At 36.0% G+C, this 15,946-nt stretch overlaps 1 protein-coding gene across 1 annotated transcript in view; it reads right to left on the reverse strand.

The window, feature by feature from the left end:
* Positions 1-15,946, reverse strand: part of MSH4 (mutS homolog 4) — a 96,841-nt gene that overhangs the window by 29,374 nt on the left and 51,521 nt on the right. Inside the window, exons 9-10 of the mRNA XM_049616994.1 lie at positions 5,232-5,306; positions 708-772 (exon numbers count right to left, since the gene is read on the reverse strand). Coding sequence (XP_049472951.1) covers positions 708-772; positions 5,232-5,306 — 140 coding nt within the window. The remainder of the gene's footprint in view (positions 1-707; positions 773-5,231; positions 5,307-15,946) is intronic.

Consider the following 15,946-nt stretch of genomic DNA (forward strand, 5'->3'; position numbering starts at 1 on the left):
TCAAAGAAGAATTAAATGCATGGTCCATGCCCTCAGCTGGCAGCACTAAACACATACTGTAAGACAGTGTAACAGAACCTCACAATAATCAGTAATTAACTGCAGTGATCATGCAAACCAAAAGTCTGATAACATCTATTTTCGTAACCTTTTGTTTTACTCTGTTCTGTATTTTATTTGTAATTCTGTTTTATTATTAACTTCAATTTGTGACTCACAAAAGATGTGAATCCTGAATCAATAAAATAACAGTTCTTACTATCACAAGTCTTTTTGGTCAAGAATCAAGGCACCATTGCTAAAAACAATATTAAAATTAAACTGTATTTAGATCTTATTCAACATTTATATCTACTATTTTTTGGTTACATTGGGCCTTTTTGGTTTACAAAAGAATATATTTTCATATTTGCAAGTCTTTCCATGTAGAATGGCTAAAAAAATTATTAAAAGTGTGTATGATTTCAATTTTTAATAACATTCCAATCTTCCATTAACAAAAATACTCAACGTGCTGTTTCCTTATTTATGGGTATTTATAAGATGTAATGTATAATTAGAACTTTGATGAATAGTTTAAAGGTACTGTCAACCAGATTTCAAGTAATTGCTCTATAGATTACAATTAGAGTCTTTAACATCAGTTATGATCAGCAAGAAAGGAGTAATTAGCATGGATATTTTATTAACGGCTGAGTGACAAAGACCTCTTATCTTCTAAGGAACCACAGTAAGCTCTTAATAAAGGTGTGTTACAGTTCTTCAGAGCAATCTGTTAAAAAATAAAATAAAGATAATTAAAAATAATGAATTATGACACTATTCAAACATATCATTTTATATTTGTTTACAACTTTACAGTTTACCAAGGGCTTTCTTGACTTTCTGGCTTCATCTTCTCATGTGTGTACCCATTATAGATATTTTAGGTATGTAGGTGAGGATAAATGGTATCTTTCTTATTTTCAGATAAAGAACACCTGGCTAATAAAGGGGATCTACTGCTTTACTATTATGACTTTAATTTTTCTTATCTGTCAACTAATTGTTAGCATTCAAGTACTTTTTAGAGGTAGATACTTAAATAGCTATCACTGTATATTTATTTATTTTTTTTAAGTTTATTTTTGAGAGGGAGGGCATGTGCACAAGCAGGGGAGGGGCAAAAAGAGACAGAGGGAATCCCAAGCAGGCTCTGCACTGTTAGGGTACAGCTAGATGCCATCGCTGGGCTTGATCTCCCCAATAGTGAGATCCTGGCCTGATGAGAAATCAAGAGTCAGACGCTTAACCGACTGAGCCACCCAGGCACCCACTATCATTGTACATTTAGAGTACTCTACATATAATTCTAAAATCTGCGTTTTAAATATGCATTAAACTAAAAAAGTGCTTTACATATTTATAAATAGAGCAATTTCTCCATTCTTTCTTTTTAATTTTTTTAATGTTTATTTTTGAGAGAGAGAGAGAAAGAGAGAGAGTGTGTGTGTGTGAGTGGGGGAGGGACAGAGAGAGAGAGAGAGACAGAATCTGTTAACAGGCTCCAGGCTCTGAGCTGTCAGTACAGAGCCAGATGCGAGGCTGGAACTTGGGAATGGCGAGATCATGACCTGAGCCGAAGTCACACACTTAACCGACTGAGCTACCCAGGCGCCCCAGAATTCTCCACTATTATATGGAAAAAGCAGGGATCTAATTTTGCTTAATGGAAACTGTAAGTGGTCACTATTTGAATAAACAGAAAAAAGAAGAAAACATAGTTAACCTTTTACCTATTTTAGTTTGCTATAAGGCAATGGCAATAACATTTGCTTATGAATAGAAAATATTTAAATACTTTCAAAAACTGCAAAACTCATAAAAGCATAAAGAAAAACATTTAAATTACTTCTACCATTTTTCCAAATAAATAATCAAAACATGATGGTATATTTCCTGTCACTTCTTCAAATAAAAAATCATTATATCATTGCATACTCCTTTTCTCCCCTACTTAATACTGCATCACAAGCATTAGAAACTTTTAATAAGGGGCACCTGGGTGGCTCAGTTGGTTAAGGGCCAACTTCAGCTCAGGTCATGATCTCAGGTTATGAGTTCGAGCCCCACGTCAGGGTCTGTGCTGGGGTCTTCCTTTCTCTCTGCCCCTCCCCTGCTCATATTCTGTCTCTCTCTCTCAAAAATAAATGTTAAAAAAAGAGAAACTTTTAATAGTATAAATTTTTAATAAGTCATATTTCATCCTCTAGAAAAGTCTCTTCCCTTAATTCTGGAGTTGTATGCTACTTATAATTTCTCACTAATATAAATAATGCTACAATGACCATAACTGGGCATAAATCTTGGTCAGTATTTCTTAGGAGTTCTGTTGCACAGATTTCTAGTAGTATAACAGCATCAAAAGATAGATGTTGAAAAACTTCCTTGTGAAGTATGTACAATTTGTACTCCTACCAGCTGTCTATGAAGCTGTATGTTTTACTATTCTCTCATTAGCAGTAAGTTGCATCCATTAAAGGAAAAATAAACCTTTGTTTTTTTGATATATAAAAAATGACTTTAATTTGTATTTCTTTGACTAATATTGAGGTTGAATATTTTTGGTACTATTTATTAACCCCTTTGATTTCCATTTTAGGAGCATTTTGCATATTTCTATTGGTATTCCAGTATTCTCTAATGAAATTACATGAGTTTTATGACAGAAAGTAATATTTTGTCTGTTATAAATTTTTCCTATTTTTACATCATGAAAAGTTTTTATTTTTTTTTAAATATGAAATTTATTGTTAAATTGGTTTCCATACAACACCCAGTGCTCATCCCAACAGGTGCCCCCCTCAATACCCATCACCCACCCTCCCCTCCCTCCTACCCCCCAACAACCTTCAGTTGGTTCTCAGTTTTTAAGAGTCTCTTATGATTTGCCTCCCTCTCTAACTTTTTTTTTCTCCTTCCCCACCCCCATTGTCTTCTGTTAAGTTTCTCAGGATCCACATAAGAGTGAACACATATGGTATCTGTCTTTCTCTGCCTGGCTTATTTCACTTAGCATATCACTCTCCAGTTCCATCCACGTTGCTACAAAAGGCTATATTTCATTCTTTCTCATTGCCACATAGTATTCCATTGTGTATATAAACCACAATTTCTTTATCCGTTCATCAGTTGATAGACATTTAGGTGCTTTCCATAATTTGGCTATTGTTGAAAGTGCTGCTATAAACATTGGGGTACAAGTGCCCCTATGCATCAGCACTCCTGTATCCCTTGGGTCAATTCCTAGCAGTGCTATTGCTGGGTCATAGGGTAGATCTATTTTGAATTTTTTGAGGAGCCTCCATGCTGTTTTCCAGAGCGGCTACACCAATTTGCATTCCCCCCAACAGTGCAAGAGGGTTCCCATTTCTCCACATCCTCTCCAGCATCTATAGTCTCCTGTTTTGTTCATTTTAGCCACTCTGACTGGCATGAGGTGATATCTCAGTGTGGTTTTGATTTATATTTCCCTGATGAGGAGTAATGTTGAGCATCTTTTCATGTGCCTGTTGGCCACCTCGATGTCTTCTTTAGAGAAGTGTCTATTCATGTCTTCTCCCCATTTCTTCACTGGATTATTTGTTTTTCGGGTGTGGAGTTTGGTGAGCTCTTTATAGATTTTGGATACTAGCCCTTTGTCCCATATGTCATTTGCAAATATCTTTTCCCATTCTGTCGGTTGCCTTTTAGTTTTGTTGACTGTTTCCTTTGCAGTGCGGAAGCTTTTTTCTTCATGAGGTCCCAATAGTTCATTTTTGTTTTTAATTCCCTTGCCTTTGGGGATATGTCAAGTAAGAAATTGCTACAGCTGAGGTCAGAGAGGTTTTCTGCTTTCTCCTCTAGGGTTTTGATGGTTTCGTGTCTCACATTCAGGTCATTTATCCATTTTGAGTTTATTTTTGTGAATGGTGTAAGAAAGTTGTCTAGTTTCATTCTTCTGCATGTTGCTGTCTAGCTCTCCCAGCACCATTTGTTAAAGAGACTGTTTCCTAATTTTCTTTGGCCTTTACTTTGCCTTTGACATGTCAAAGCTTAAAATTTGTGTTTTGTCAAATCTATCAATTGTGGGGGATGATTTATTATACTTCTTTCATTCTAAGAAAGATGGCAACATTTTTTAAACCTTTTGCCAAATTGTTTTCATTATATAGTATTTATTAGAATGAACTCTATAACAAAATTCTTCCACATTGTCCATTATTTTTTCTTTAAAAAAGCAGTTCTTCTTTGTCACCTTAATTTTTAAAAATGTTTTGCACAGGGGTGCCTGGCTGGCTCAGCTGGTAAAGCATGAGACTCCTGAACTGAGGGTTGTGCATTTGAGCCCCACACTGGGTGTAGAGATTATTTAAATAAATATATGTTTAAAAACAAGTTTTGCACATTTTAGTATTTAAAATATAGTATTTATAAAAAAATCACATCAGAGGTACTTCAAGTAAGAGTTAGAAATAAATACTAAAATCAAGTGAACAGGATATTTATATAGTCTCAAAGTATCTCTCCATAGATTAATAACTTCACAGTGAATTGATCAAAGTTCATATCACCAGAATGTGGAATGGTATCACGTGCCTCCTGATGTGATGTACTAAGAAAGGTACAACTTTTCCCATAGAGTATTACTGCTGAATATGTACAAGCTAAATTTAATCATGAGAAAATAACCATACACACAAATTGAGGAATATTCTATAAACAACTGCCACTCTTTAGAATGTTAATATCATGACAAAGAAAGGATGAGAAACTTTTAATTTAAAAAGGTATAAAGAAACATGACATTAAATACAATGCATGGTCCTGGGGTTGACCCTGTATCAAGAAAAGAAATCCATTAAAAATATTATTAAAACAATTAGAAAATTTTGAACATATTGTACACATAATAGTATTGGATCAATGTTAAATATCCTAATTTTTTTAATTACACCATGTTTATTTAAGAAAACATCTTTGTTCTCAGAGATATACACTTTAGTATTTAGGTACTGTAATTTTCAAATAGTTCAGTAAGAGTAATGATAAGTATAATAATTGGTAGTGTCTGTTGTGTGAGTAAGGAGAGAATACGGAAATTTATTATACTATTCTTGCAACTTTATCTAAATTTGAAATTATTTTGAGACAAAAAGTTTTTTTAAAAACTGATGCTAGACATGTTTTGTACAATATACAGCTAAAGTTACCTTTAAAGGATCCACAAGTTCCAAGGTATGTTTTAGGTATATTAAATTTGTTATCTTTGATTCAGCTGCATTAACCTATTAAGATAAATGTGGACACCATAAATACACAATACAAGAATGGGTTTTCCTCTTGAATATTCTACACTGATCATATTCATACATTTTTATATATGAACGTACTCAGCATAGACAATATAGACGGTAGTTACAATTACTGACCCATCATAAGCCTAGTGCACTAGTTTCCAGAAAGTCTGACAATGAGGAGAGTTCATCTCATTGTGTCCAACTTTCATTTCTACTTCAGCCCTTTGGGTCCAGCTTAACCTACAGTACTGATAGGAGAAACAGTTCAATCCTGAACGGTACCAAGAGACTACGATTAACTGAAAAAGGCACAAAGGGTATTTGTGGCAAGATGATATTTGAAAAGCTTCATCCAAACCTCCCAGATAGCTACAGAATGACAAATTTCCCTCACTGGTTCCTGTTTGTGCAAGTAAAACAATTTCCGTAATTCTAGTTGTCCAAATTAATTATAGTTTTTCAAGGTAAAGCAATATTAGCATTCAAAATTTTATAAATGAACTTTTTATAAATCAAATTATACTATCCCTAGAACCAAACAGTGGTACTAAACCTGGGGAAATGAAGAATTTTTTCTGAATGAACAAATCTGCCAATACAGACAAGGGGTTTCCGGATATCACATTATGATATAATGTACTTGATATAGCACTGTTTCTTTTTGTAGCCTTCTGACCTATATCCTTATTGCACAATACCTGGACTGTTCAGTGACCATATGAGCCAATTAAGAAGAAATACCAAAATAAATGTTATTAGCCCCAAAACAAGTTACCTCATGCTCAGAAGATTAAAAATAAGTAATAGTCACCAAACAGAAGACAACTTTCATCCCTATTACCAAAGGAGAATATCTTCCAAAAATACCAATTTGCCCTTGAAGAACAAGGTAGAAGGATTAACTCTAATGAATATCAGATTATAATAAAGTTAGAGCAATTAAAAAAAACTGTGGCATTAGCACAAGGACAGAGAGAAGGACCAATGGGACAGAGTCTAGAAATAGACCCAAACATATGATTTAACCCAAGCATTTGACTTATGACAAAGGCTGACTATAGACTAATGGGGAAATGATAGTCTTTTCTATAAATGATACCAACAAGATTATGAATCTGTATGAAAAAAAAGGAAATGTGGCCCCCTTCCTCAAACCACATAGAAATATCAATTCCAAATGGATTACAGATCTAAATACAAAAAAGTGAAACAATAAAACATCTGGAATATATGAAAGAAGAATATCTTTACTACCTTGGGTGTTCTAACTAAGTTATTTAAGTTTCTTTATTTCAAGGGAGAGAAAGTGTGTGCATGTGGGAGAGGAGCAGAAAGGGAGAGAATCGCAAGCAGGCTCTACACTGTGAGCACAAAGCTAGACACAGAGGTCAGTCTCACAAACCATGAGATCATGACCTGAGCTGAAGAGTCAGATGCTTAAATGACTGAGCCACCCAGGCACCATTTTTTTTTTTTAAGTTTGTCAACTTTTAGAAATTTTATAATTGATGATTTGACATACATTAATCACAGGGCCAAACTAATGGCCAAAGTTGCCTATATCTCTCCCATGGTCTGGTTTTTGTGGGTGCACAGAAATCATATTACAAACCCTACAACCACAAACTCCAACATCTGTGTTTTTGCTTTCTACCTAATAGGGGACATTTCCACCTAACAACTTCTCACTCCTGTAGTAATAAAGGCTTTTGTGATATTGTCCCCTCATTCCTTTGGCTCCTGACCAACGCTGGTACTTCCCCATGTGACCCCATGTTGCAAGCTCCTCTCTCTCAGAAATCATAAGTAATAAAAATCTTCTTTTAATAACATCAGCCTATGTCATCACTTAGTCATCTCCATAAATTAAAATCCCACGGGTACAGTCAAGACATTGGGGTAGGTAAAGACTTCTTATGCAGGATACAACAACCACTATAAAGGAAAAGGCATAAACTAGGATCTACATTTAAATTAAGAACTTCTAATAAGTCACGCAAAGAAAGTCAACAAAGATCTCACTGATATGTGGAATCTAAAAACAAAGAAAAAACCAAGCTCATAGACACAGAGAATAGACGAGGGGCTGCCAGAAGCAGAGGGTGGGCAAAATGGAAGAAGGAGGTCAAAGGCACAAACCTCCAGTTGTAAACTAAACAAGTCATGAGGATGTAATGGACAGCATGGTGACTATAGTTAATAGTACTCCTGCATATTTGGGGCACCTGGGTGGCTCAGTCAGTTAAGCGGCCGACTTAGGCTCGGGTCATGATCTCGCGGTCCGTGAGTTCAAGCCCCGTGTCGGGCTCTGTGCTGACAGCTCTGAGCCTGGAGCCTGTTTCGGATTCTGTGTCTCCCTCTCTCTGACCCTCCCCCGTTCATGCTCTGTCTCTCTCTGTCTCCAAAATAAATAAACGTTAAAAAAAATAATAATTGAACAGTGATTCTAAGAAGTACAGGCAAGAGAGTAGGGAAAAGCAGCAATACAGGATACAATGCTGATCATGATATCGCTACATGGCACCGTGGCTCAATCCTGCTGGAGACCATTCAGAGATGGTGTAGAGTAAGCTTCAGAAGCTATCTCCAGAAGTAAGGAAAATGGCATATTTATTAACCAACTCCTGTTTGGTATTGGTTAAGATCTATTGCTGGGCAACCACTCCCTGATTACCCTCAAGTTTCTCATGTGGCTAAAGAAAGTTCTCAGGCAGTGAGTTTCAGTTGTTTGTAGTAAGAAGACTTCCTTGTACAAAAGTGAATGCCAAGGGGATATGGGTGGCACAGCAACAATATCTACTCTACAACACTTGGTAAAAAAAGTCAGTGAAATGGGAAAAGATTTGTGCAACACACAAAAACAACCAAGGAATCATAAAAGCTCTACAAATCCCAAAAAAAGATAACCCAAAATCGGCAAGAGACATTCACAAAAGAAGATATTCAAATGGTCAATATACATATGAAAGGATGTTCAACCTCATTAACAGAAAAATGCAAATTAAGAACACAATGAAATACCACTAGCTACCAATCACTATGGCTAAAATTTTTAAACTGATAATATTAGGTTTGGGGGAGGAGTAATGGGAATTCACATACACTGGTAGTAGGAGTATAAATTGATACGATCATTCTGAAAAACATTTTCATTATCTACTCAAGTTGAAGATATGCATTCCTCATGACTCAGAAATTCCACTCCAAACTATGTGCCCAATAAAAATATGTGCACAATTATATAAGGAAATATTTACAATGTTGTTTAGCAATATTATTTGTAATTTCCAGAAACTGTCAACAACTCAAAAGTCCAACAGTGAAGGGGCGCCAGCCAGGGTGGCTCAGTTGGTTGAGCATCTGGCTTCGGCTCAGGTCATGATCTCACAGTTTGTGGGTTCGAGCCCCGCATCAGGCTCTGTGCTGACAGCTTGCTCAGAGCCTACAGCCTGCTTCAGATTCTGTGTCTCCTTCTCTCTCTCTCTGCCCCTCCCCTGCTCATGCTCTGTCTCTCTCTGTCTCTCAAAAATAAATAAATGTTAAAAAAAATTTTTTTAATAAAAAAAATTTAAAAATTCCAACAGTGAAATAAATAATGGTATATTCATACAGTGAAAGATTACATAGCTATAGAAATAAATGAGCTATAGATAAATGCAACAACATAGTTAAATCTCACAAACATAATGTTGGCCAAACAAAGCCACATATAAAAAATGCAGATGAATGTTTCCTTATATGTGAAGTTTTTTAAAATAATGGGTAAAACTAGATTAGAAAGAAAAACAAGAACACCATTACAAAAAAGTAGTTTCTTTTTGGAGGGAGGGAGATAATAATGAACCGAAAGAAGCAAAACTGGAGTTTTTAAAGTAATAGCAAAACACCTATTTCTTTACCTGAGTGGTCATTACGTGGATGTTCACTTTGGCAATGCTTGAAGGCATTTTTGGTTGTTACAACCAGAGAGATTCTATTAGCATTTAGTGGGTAGAAGCCAAGGTTACTGCTAAACATCCTAGAACACATGGGACAGGAAAAGAATTATCCAGCCCAAAATGTCTATCATGCCTAGGTTGAGAAATTCTGCTGTAGAGGAGCTCTTACTACAAGCATACAGATACTCTTACACTTTCATATCACTGATGCTTTCTTCCCTGTTTGTTCCTTCTCTGTATCCCTCTCTAATCTCTCTACACTTTGCTGGCTTCTAAGAAGTAAGCTGCCATGAATCCTACAGTTGCAAGAACTAAATATTGCCAACACCACAAGAGTGGGTACATAGATCCTTCCCTAGTTGAGTACTCCATGTGAGTATTCCACCTTGGATGACATCTTAACTGCATGCTGAGAGACCCTAAGCAGAGAATCAAGCTAGAATGTACATAGACTTCTGATTCACAGGAACTTGGAGATAATAAATATGTGCAGTTTTAAGCCACTATGGTCATGGTAATTTGTTATGCAGCAATAGACAACTAATTCAGGGTCTCTTTACAACTTTCTTCTTCAAAGCTGACAAGAGAGAGAGTCTCTTCACGGGGAATTAGGAGCTAATTCTCTACTGGCCTTTTGCATTTTTGCCTATCTTCTGAGCAAAGACACTGACTGCCTTTGTTCTGGACAGTCTTTTCAAAGATGTTTGTATAGTGAGTAGTTTTGAAAGATACAGTGTCTCCTTCTAAAGCAAAGGGTGAGTTTGTTTACAGTCTCAGAAGATTAAGATGATATCTCCTCCAGAACAGTAGGCAAAATACTTATTGCTCGTTATAAAAGATCCAGGTTCCCTAATCTCTGAAATTCTCCCCTGTATAACACACTGCATGTGCAGGGGTCACCTGGCTCTCTTCACTTCACCCAGTGGGAAATGGAGTTTGGGGAATCAGTCTAAGAAAATGCTAATACTCTAGCTACTGCTTGTTCTAAATACTAAAGTCCTGTCTCTCTGACCCAGGAGTCTTGTGTCTTCTGTCAGCATCTACCAAACTGGCAGGCTAACTTGTTAGCTTGCAAATAGGTTAGAATATAATATCCCTTAGAGTTTCTGATAATACTATGCTGTAATTGGTTTTTTTACCCCAATCTCCACTGGATTATAAATTCCTTTGGGTTAGAGATTTACTTCTTATTGGATCCCTAGAACTTGTTGCAATGCTTAGTAAAATAACTTGTTGAATAAATTTTTAAAAAGCAATGTACTGTACTAGATATTCTATATGGCAGCCTAACATCAGTGGGAAAAAAAATTAAAAGTTATTCAAAATAAAGCAAAGATATTTGGATAAGAACTTGGAAAAACTTGCTTTTTTTGTTTTTTAAAAGGGTGTAAATAGTCCCCTTTTTAAATTAAGTGAGTTCTATGCCCAATGTGGGGTTTGAATTCACAACCCTGAGTTCAAGAGTCACATGCGCTGATGGAGCCAGCCAGGCACCCCAGAAAAACTTCTTTAATATCAAAATTTTCAAATGTTGGAGGAAGTATTTTGGATGTTTAAAATGGAAAATATGAGCATTCTTTATGCAATACATTGAAAGTAAGGTTATAAATATTATATAGAAAGAAAAGACATTCAGGTTAATCAAAATAAGAAATTTAAGTTTCATTCTCAGGGAATACGATGATCCAGAAAATACCATTTTCTAAAATCAATATTCTTAAGAAGAAAGTATAAGAACTCATCTTAGGCAAATAATTCCACACTGGAAATTTTCAGAGAAAATTTAGTTCGTTTAGAAGTTTAAGATAACCATATAATTCAGCCAATGGAAGATTTAGTTCATTCACAAGTTTTGGCAAATCATGCAATTTAACCAGCACAAGTCTGAACTAATTTAGTAAATATTGTGTTTAATTAAGATATACATGCTTATATCAAATGAGGAAAGAGCTTAATTTAAAGTATATCTCCAGATGGTTAAGAAAAAAAACAGCAACTAAGAAACAGTATAAGGAATACTGAAATTCATGAATCATGTATGAAGTCAATATATTGCTTAGGGTTCCTCAAAAATTAGTAAATCTGAAAAGTATTTTAAAGGCTTCCACAAAGGACTGATGTGCTAATTAGGAAAATATTTACAGCTAGGACCAGTCCCTCCAAAACTAAAAAGGATGGAAAGTAACACCGATCCTTAAAAATCTTAGAAGTAGCTATTGATTTTCTTTTCTGGACAGGAAAAAAGGAGTCCAGATTCTCAGCTTACATAATTACCTTAAATCTTCCCCAAATGACTTTCCTAAAGTCTGAGAGTCAAACTGATTACAGATGCTGGCTAGCTAATCAAAGATATTTATGAGAGAGCTAGTTGGCCAAACTAACATTCCCTTCTTAATATTACCAGAAACAGTCTAATGCAAAATAAAACAAAACGAAAACATGTATGTTACTAATTCTTATAGCTAGTGACACTAAATTATGAGGCTGTATGACTATATAATACTATATATTACATGAGTTAACAACAAAAAGACTGCTCTTAGGTATAATCTGAGGATTTTTTCCTATAAAAAAAAATGAAATGAAGCCTTAGTTTATATACCGTGATGGGTTGAATTGTGTCCCCCCAAAAATATTTGTCAAAGTCTTAACACTCAGTACTTCAAAATGTGATCTTATTTGCAAACAGGGCCATTGTAGAGGCAATGAGTTAAGATGATATCATACTGTAATAGGGTACAGAGTGGCCAAAATGAAGAAATCAGGAGACTATAGATGCTGGAGAGGATGTGGAGAAACAGGAACCCTCTTGCACTGTTGGTGGGAATGCAAATTGGTGCAGCCGCTCTGGAAAGCAGTGTGGAGGTTCCTCAGAAAATTAAAAATAGACCTACCCCATGACCCAGCAATAGCACTGCTAGGAATTTACCCAAGGGATACAGGGGTACTGATGCATAGGGGCACTTGTACCCCAATGTTTATAGCAGCACTCTCAACAATAGCCAAATTATGGAAAGAGCCTAAATGTCCATCAACTAATGAATGGATAAAGAAATTGTGGTTTATATACACAATGGAATACTACGTGGCAATGAGAAAAAATGAAATATGGCCTTTTGTAGCAACATGGATGGAACTGGAGAGTGTGATGCTAAGTGAAATAAGCCATACAGAGAAAGACAGATACCATATGGTTTCACTCTTATGTGGATCCTGAGAAACATAACAGAAACCCATGGGGGAGGGGAAGGGAAAAAAAAAAAAAAAAAAGGAGGTTAGAGTGGGAGAGAGCCAAAGCATAAGAGACTGTTAAAAACTGAGAACAAACTGAGGGTTGATGGGGGGTGGGAGGGAGGGCAGGGTGGGTGATGGGTATTGAGGAGGGAACCTTTTGGGATGAGCGCTGGGTGTTGTATGGAAACCAATTTGACAGTAAATTTCATATATTAAAAAAAAAAAAGATGATATCATACTGTAATAGGGTAGACTCTTAATTCAATATGACTGGGTTACATGTAAAAGACAGCCATGTGAAGACACACAGGGAGACTGGCATGTGACAAGGAAGGGAGAGACTGCAGTTATGCAGCAGAAAGCCAAAGAGCAATAAAGACTGCCAACAAACCACCAAAAGCTAGGAAGAGGCAAGAAAGGATTCCCCTATAGGTTTCAGAGGAAATATGGCCCAGCCTGTTGACATCTTGATTTCAGACTTCCAGCCTCCAGAACTGTGAGGCAATATATTTATCTTGTCTCAAGCCATACAGTGACTAGTATTTTGTTTCAGAAGCCATAGGGAGCTAGTAAACATACTAATTATCAGTATAGAGTGGCCAGTATCAGTAGTATAGAGTGTCCTATTCCTATGCTGCATTGCATTTTTCTGTGTAAAACATGTCATCCATAAGTAAAACTGTTTCTCAAGTTAAGATATTTTTTATTTGAAAATATCACCCAAGGCAGTGGAATCTGGCAAAAGATCATAAAGGCTCTCTATGTTTATATTCATAACTGATTGTTCATTTTAAGTCTCTGAAAGTCCTAAAATATTTAACAGCTCCAAAAAGACAGCTAAACAAGTAAAAAAAAAAGGTGTGTGTGTGTGTGTGTGTGGGGGGAGAGAGAGAGAGAGAGAGAGAGAGAGAGAGAGAATAAAAGGTTAATGACACACACTAGCAAAAGTATATCCAAAAGTAAAATGAAGAACCTTCCCTGTATATTAAGAAATAATTTTATTTTAATATGAACACTGTGTTTTAATATTAGTTTTCAGGGTCCAAACAGGAAGAAGAGAGCATCCCTGGTATGGGAGAAGCAAAGCCAGAACAAAGTAAGAATGGAGAGGTGGTACAGCACAGAAGGAGAAGGAAGGTACCATAATGGAGGGCTGCCCAGCACAGAGTATATGAACCTGAACAAGGTCAAGAGGGTATCCACACAAGGGGAGAGAAGGCAGCCTGGTGTAGTAAAACCTATGGAAAGTCTCTGTGTAGGAGGGCATTTTAATACAGAGTATCAGAACCCGAGAGAGGTGAGATGGAGAAGGATGGTTTAGTAGAGAATGCTAGAACACAGGCAACAATGAGGATGACATCATAGGACAGAGAGTGGCAGCAGTCAGAGACTGGTCACATAGATGGGTCAAATATGCTAATATATTAAGGATACTGAGAGCCAGATTTCTCATTGTCAGAGAAGGGAGTTACTAATATTGAAGTAGAGAAAACGAATATGAACCTTGGGATGTTAAACTGAAATTGGAGGTATTGTTGTGAACTGATAGTTTTCAATTGTACAGATGGATATAGAAATAAATATAGAGGTAAATGTGTATATATTTATACATTTACTCATATATGTATACTTATTCCCTATTCATGAGAAGGCTTGGGAGCAGTGACACCCCAAAAGTAAAGACTGCCCAGTGCCCAGATCTTGATTTCTAAATGTCATAGCCCATTAAAATGAACCAGAGCTCCTGGGGGGAACTGGCTAACTCAAAGGCTAGGCAGAGAAAGTACAAAAAAAGCCTGGTTCATTTTCTTGAGCCAAAAAGTGATAAAGGGCTCAAAGAATGATGGGTGTATTTCCAAAGGACTTAGAGACCAATTAAAAGGGGCTTGTGCTAGTCAAATCTGAAACAATTTGAGATTCAAAATAAATATTGATAGTAATATTGACAGTAAAGGATTATAACCAATTTAATATGAAACCATGAATCCACAGAGATTAAATACAATGAACATTTGATAATAGGATATTTACATAGTCTCAAAGTACCTCCCCAGAGAATACTTTTAATTACATAAGGAAAATAGTAATTTTATAGTGGAGAAGCAAAAAAAAACCCCTTCAATCAAGTACACAAAGTTATCATCATCATAATGGAACAAATCAAAATCATGAGCCATCTGATAAGATGTCATAAGAACACTGCCTCATTTCTGTGATATTCCTACCAAAGATACATTACCTGAATCTAATAATGAGGAAACATCAGATAAACCCAAACTGAAAGATAATAACAGACCTGTAATTTTCAAATGTCAAGGTCATGACTGAAGCCTAAATAGACAAAAAACTAAAGGTAATTTTCTGCATCTCAACTGAATCCTTTTCCTGTGAAAGGACATTATCAGCACAATTAGCAAAACTTGAATCGGGCCTGAGAATTAAAGGTATTATCACTGTTAATTTCCTTACTTTGAAGATTTATTGTGGTTGACCAGAAGAATATCCTTGTTTATAAGAAATACTAATGTATTTGGCAGTGATAGAACATCATGTCAGCAAGTTACTCTTTTTTTTTTTTTGTATTTGGGATTTTTCTTGTTTCTTGAGATAGGCCTGGATTGCAATGTATTTTCCTCTCAGGACTGCCTTCGCTGCGTCCCAAAGCGTTTGGATTGTTGTATTTTCATTTTTGTTTGTTTCCATATATATTTTAATTTCTTCTCTAATTGCCTGGTTGACCCACTCATTCGTTAGTAGGGTGTTCTTTAACCTCCATGCTTTTGGAGGTTTTCCAGACTTTTTCCTGTGGTTGATTTCAAGCTTCATAGCATTGTGGTCTGAAAGTATGCATGGTATAATTTCAATTCTTGTAAACTTATGAAGGGCTGTTTTGTGACCCAGTATATGATCTATCTTGGAGAATGTTCCATGTGCACTCGAGAAGAAAGTATATTCTGTTGCTTTGGGATGCAGAGTTCTAAATATATCTGTCAAGTCCATCTGATCCAATGTATCATTCAGGGCCCTTGTTTCTTTATTGACTGTGTGTCTAGATGATCTATCCATTTCTGTAAGTGGGGTGTTAAAGTCCCCTGCAATGACCACATTCTTATCAATAAGGTTGCTTATGTTTATGAGTAATTGTTTTATATATCTGGGGGCTCGGGTATTTGGCGCATAGACATTTATAATAGTTAGCTCTTCCTGGTGGATAGACCCTGTGATTATTATATAATGCCCTTCTTCATCTCTTGTTACAGCCTTTAATTTAAAGTCTAGTTTGTCTGATATAAGTATGGCTACTCCAGCTTTCTTTTGGCTTCCAGGAGCATGATAAATAGTTCTCCATCCCCTCACTCTCAATCTAAAGGTGTCCTCCGATCTAAAATGAGTCTCTTGTAGACAGCAAATAGATGGGTCTTGTTTTTTTATCCATTCTGATACCCTATGTCTTTT

This window comes from Panthera uncia (assembly GCF_023721935.1).
Source record: "Panthera uncia isolate 11264 chromosome C1 unlocalized genomic scaffold, Puncia_PCG_1.0 HiC_scaffold_4, whole genome shotgun sequence".
NCBI classification, from domain to species: Eukaryota; Metazoa; Chordata; class Mammalia; order Carnivora; family Felidae; genus Panthera; species Panthera uncia.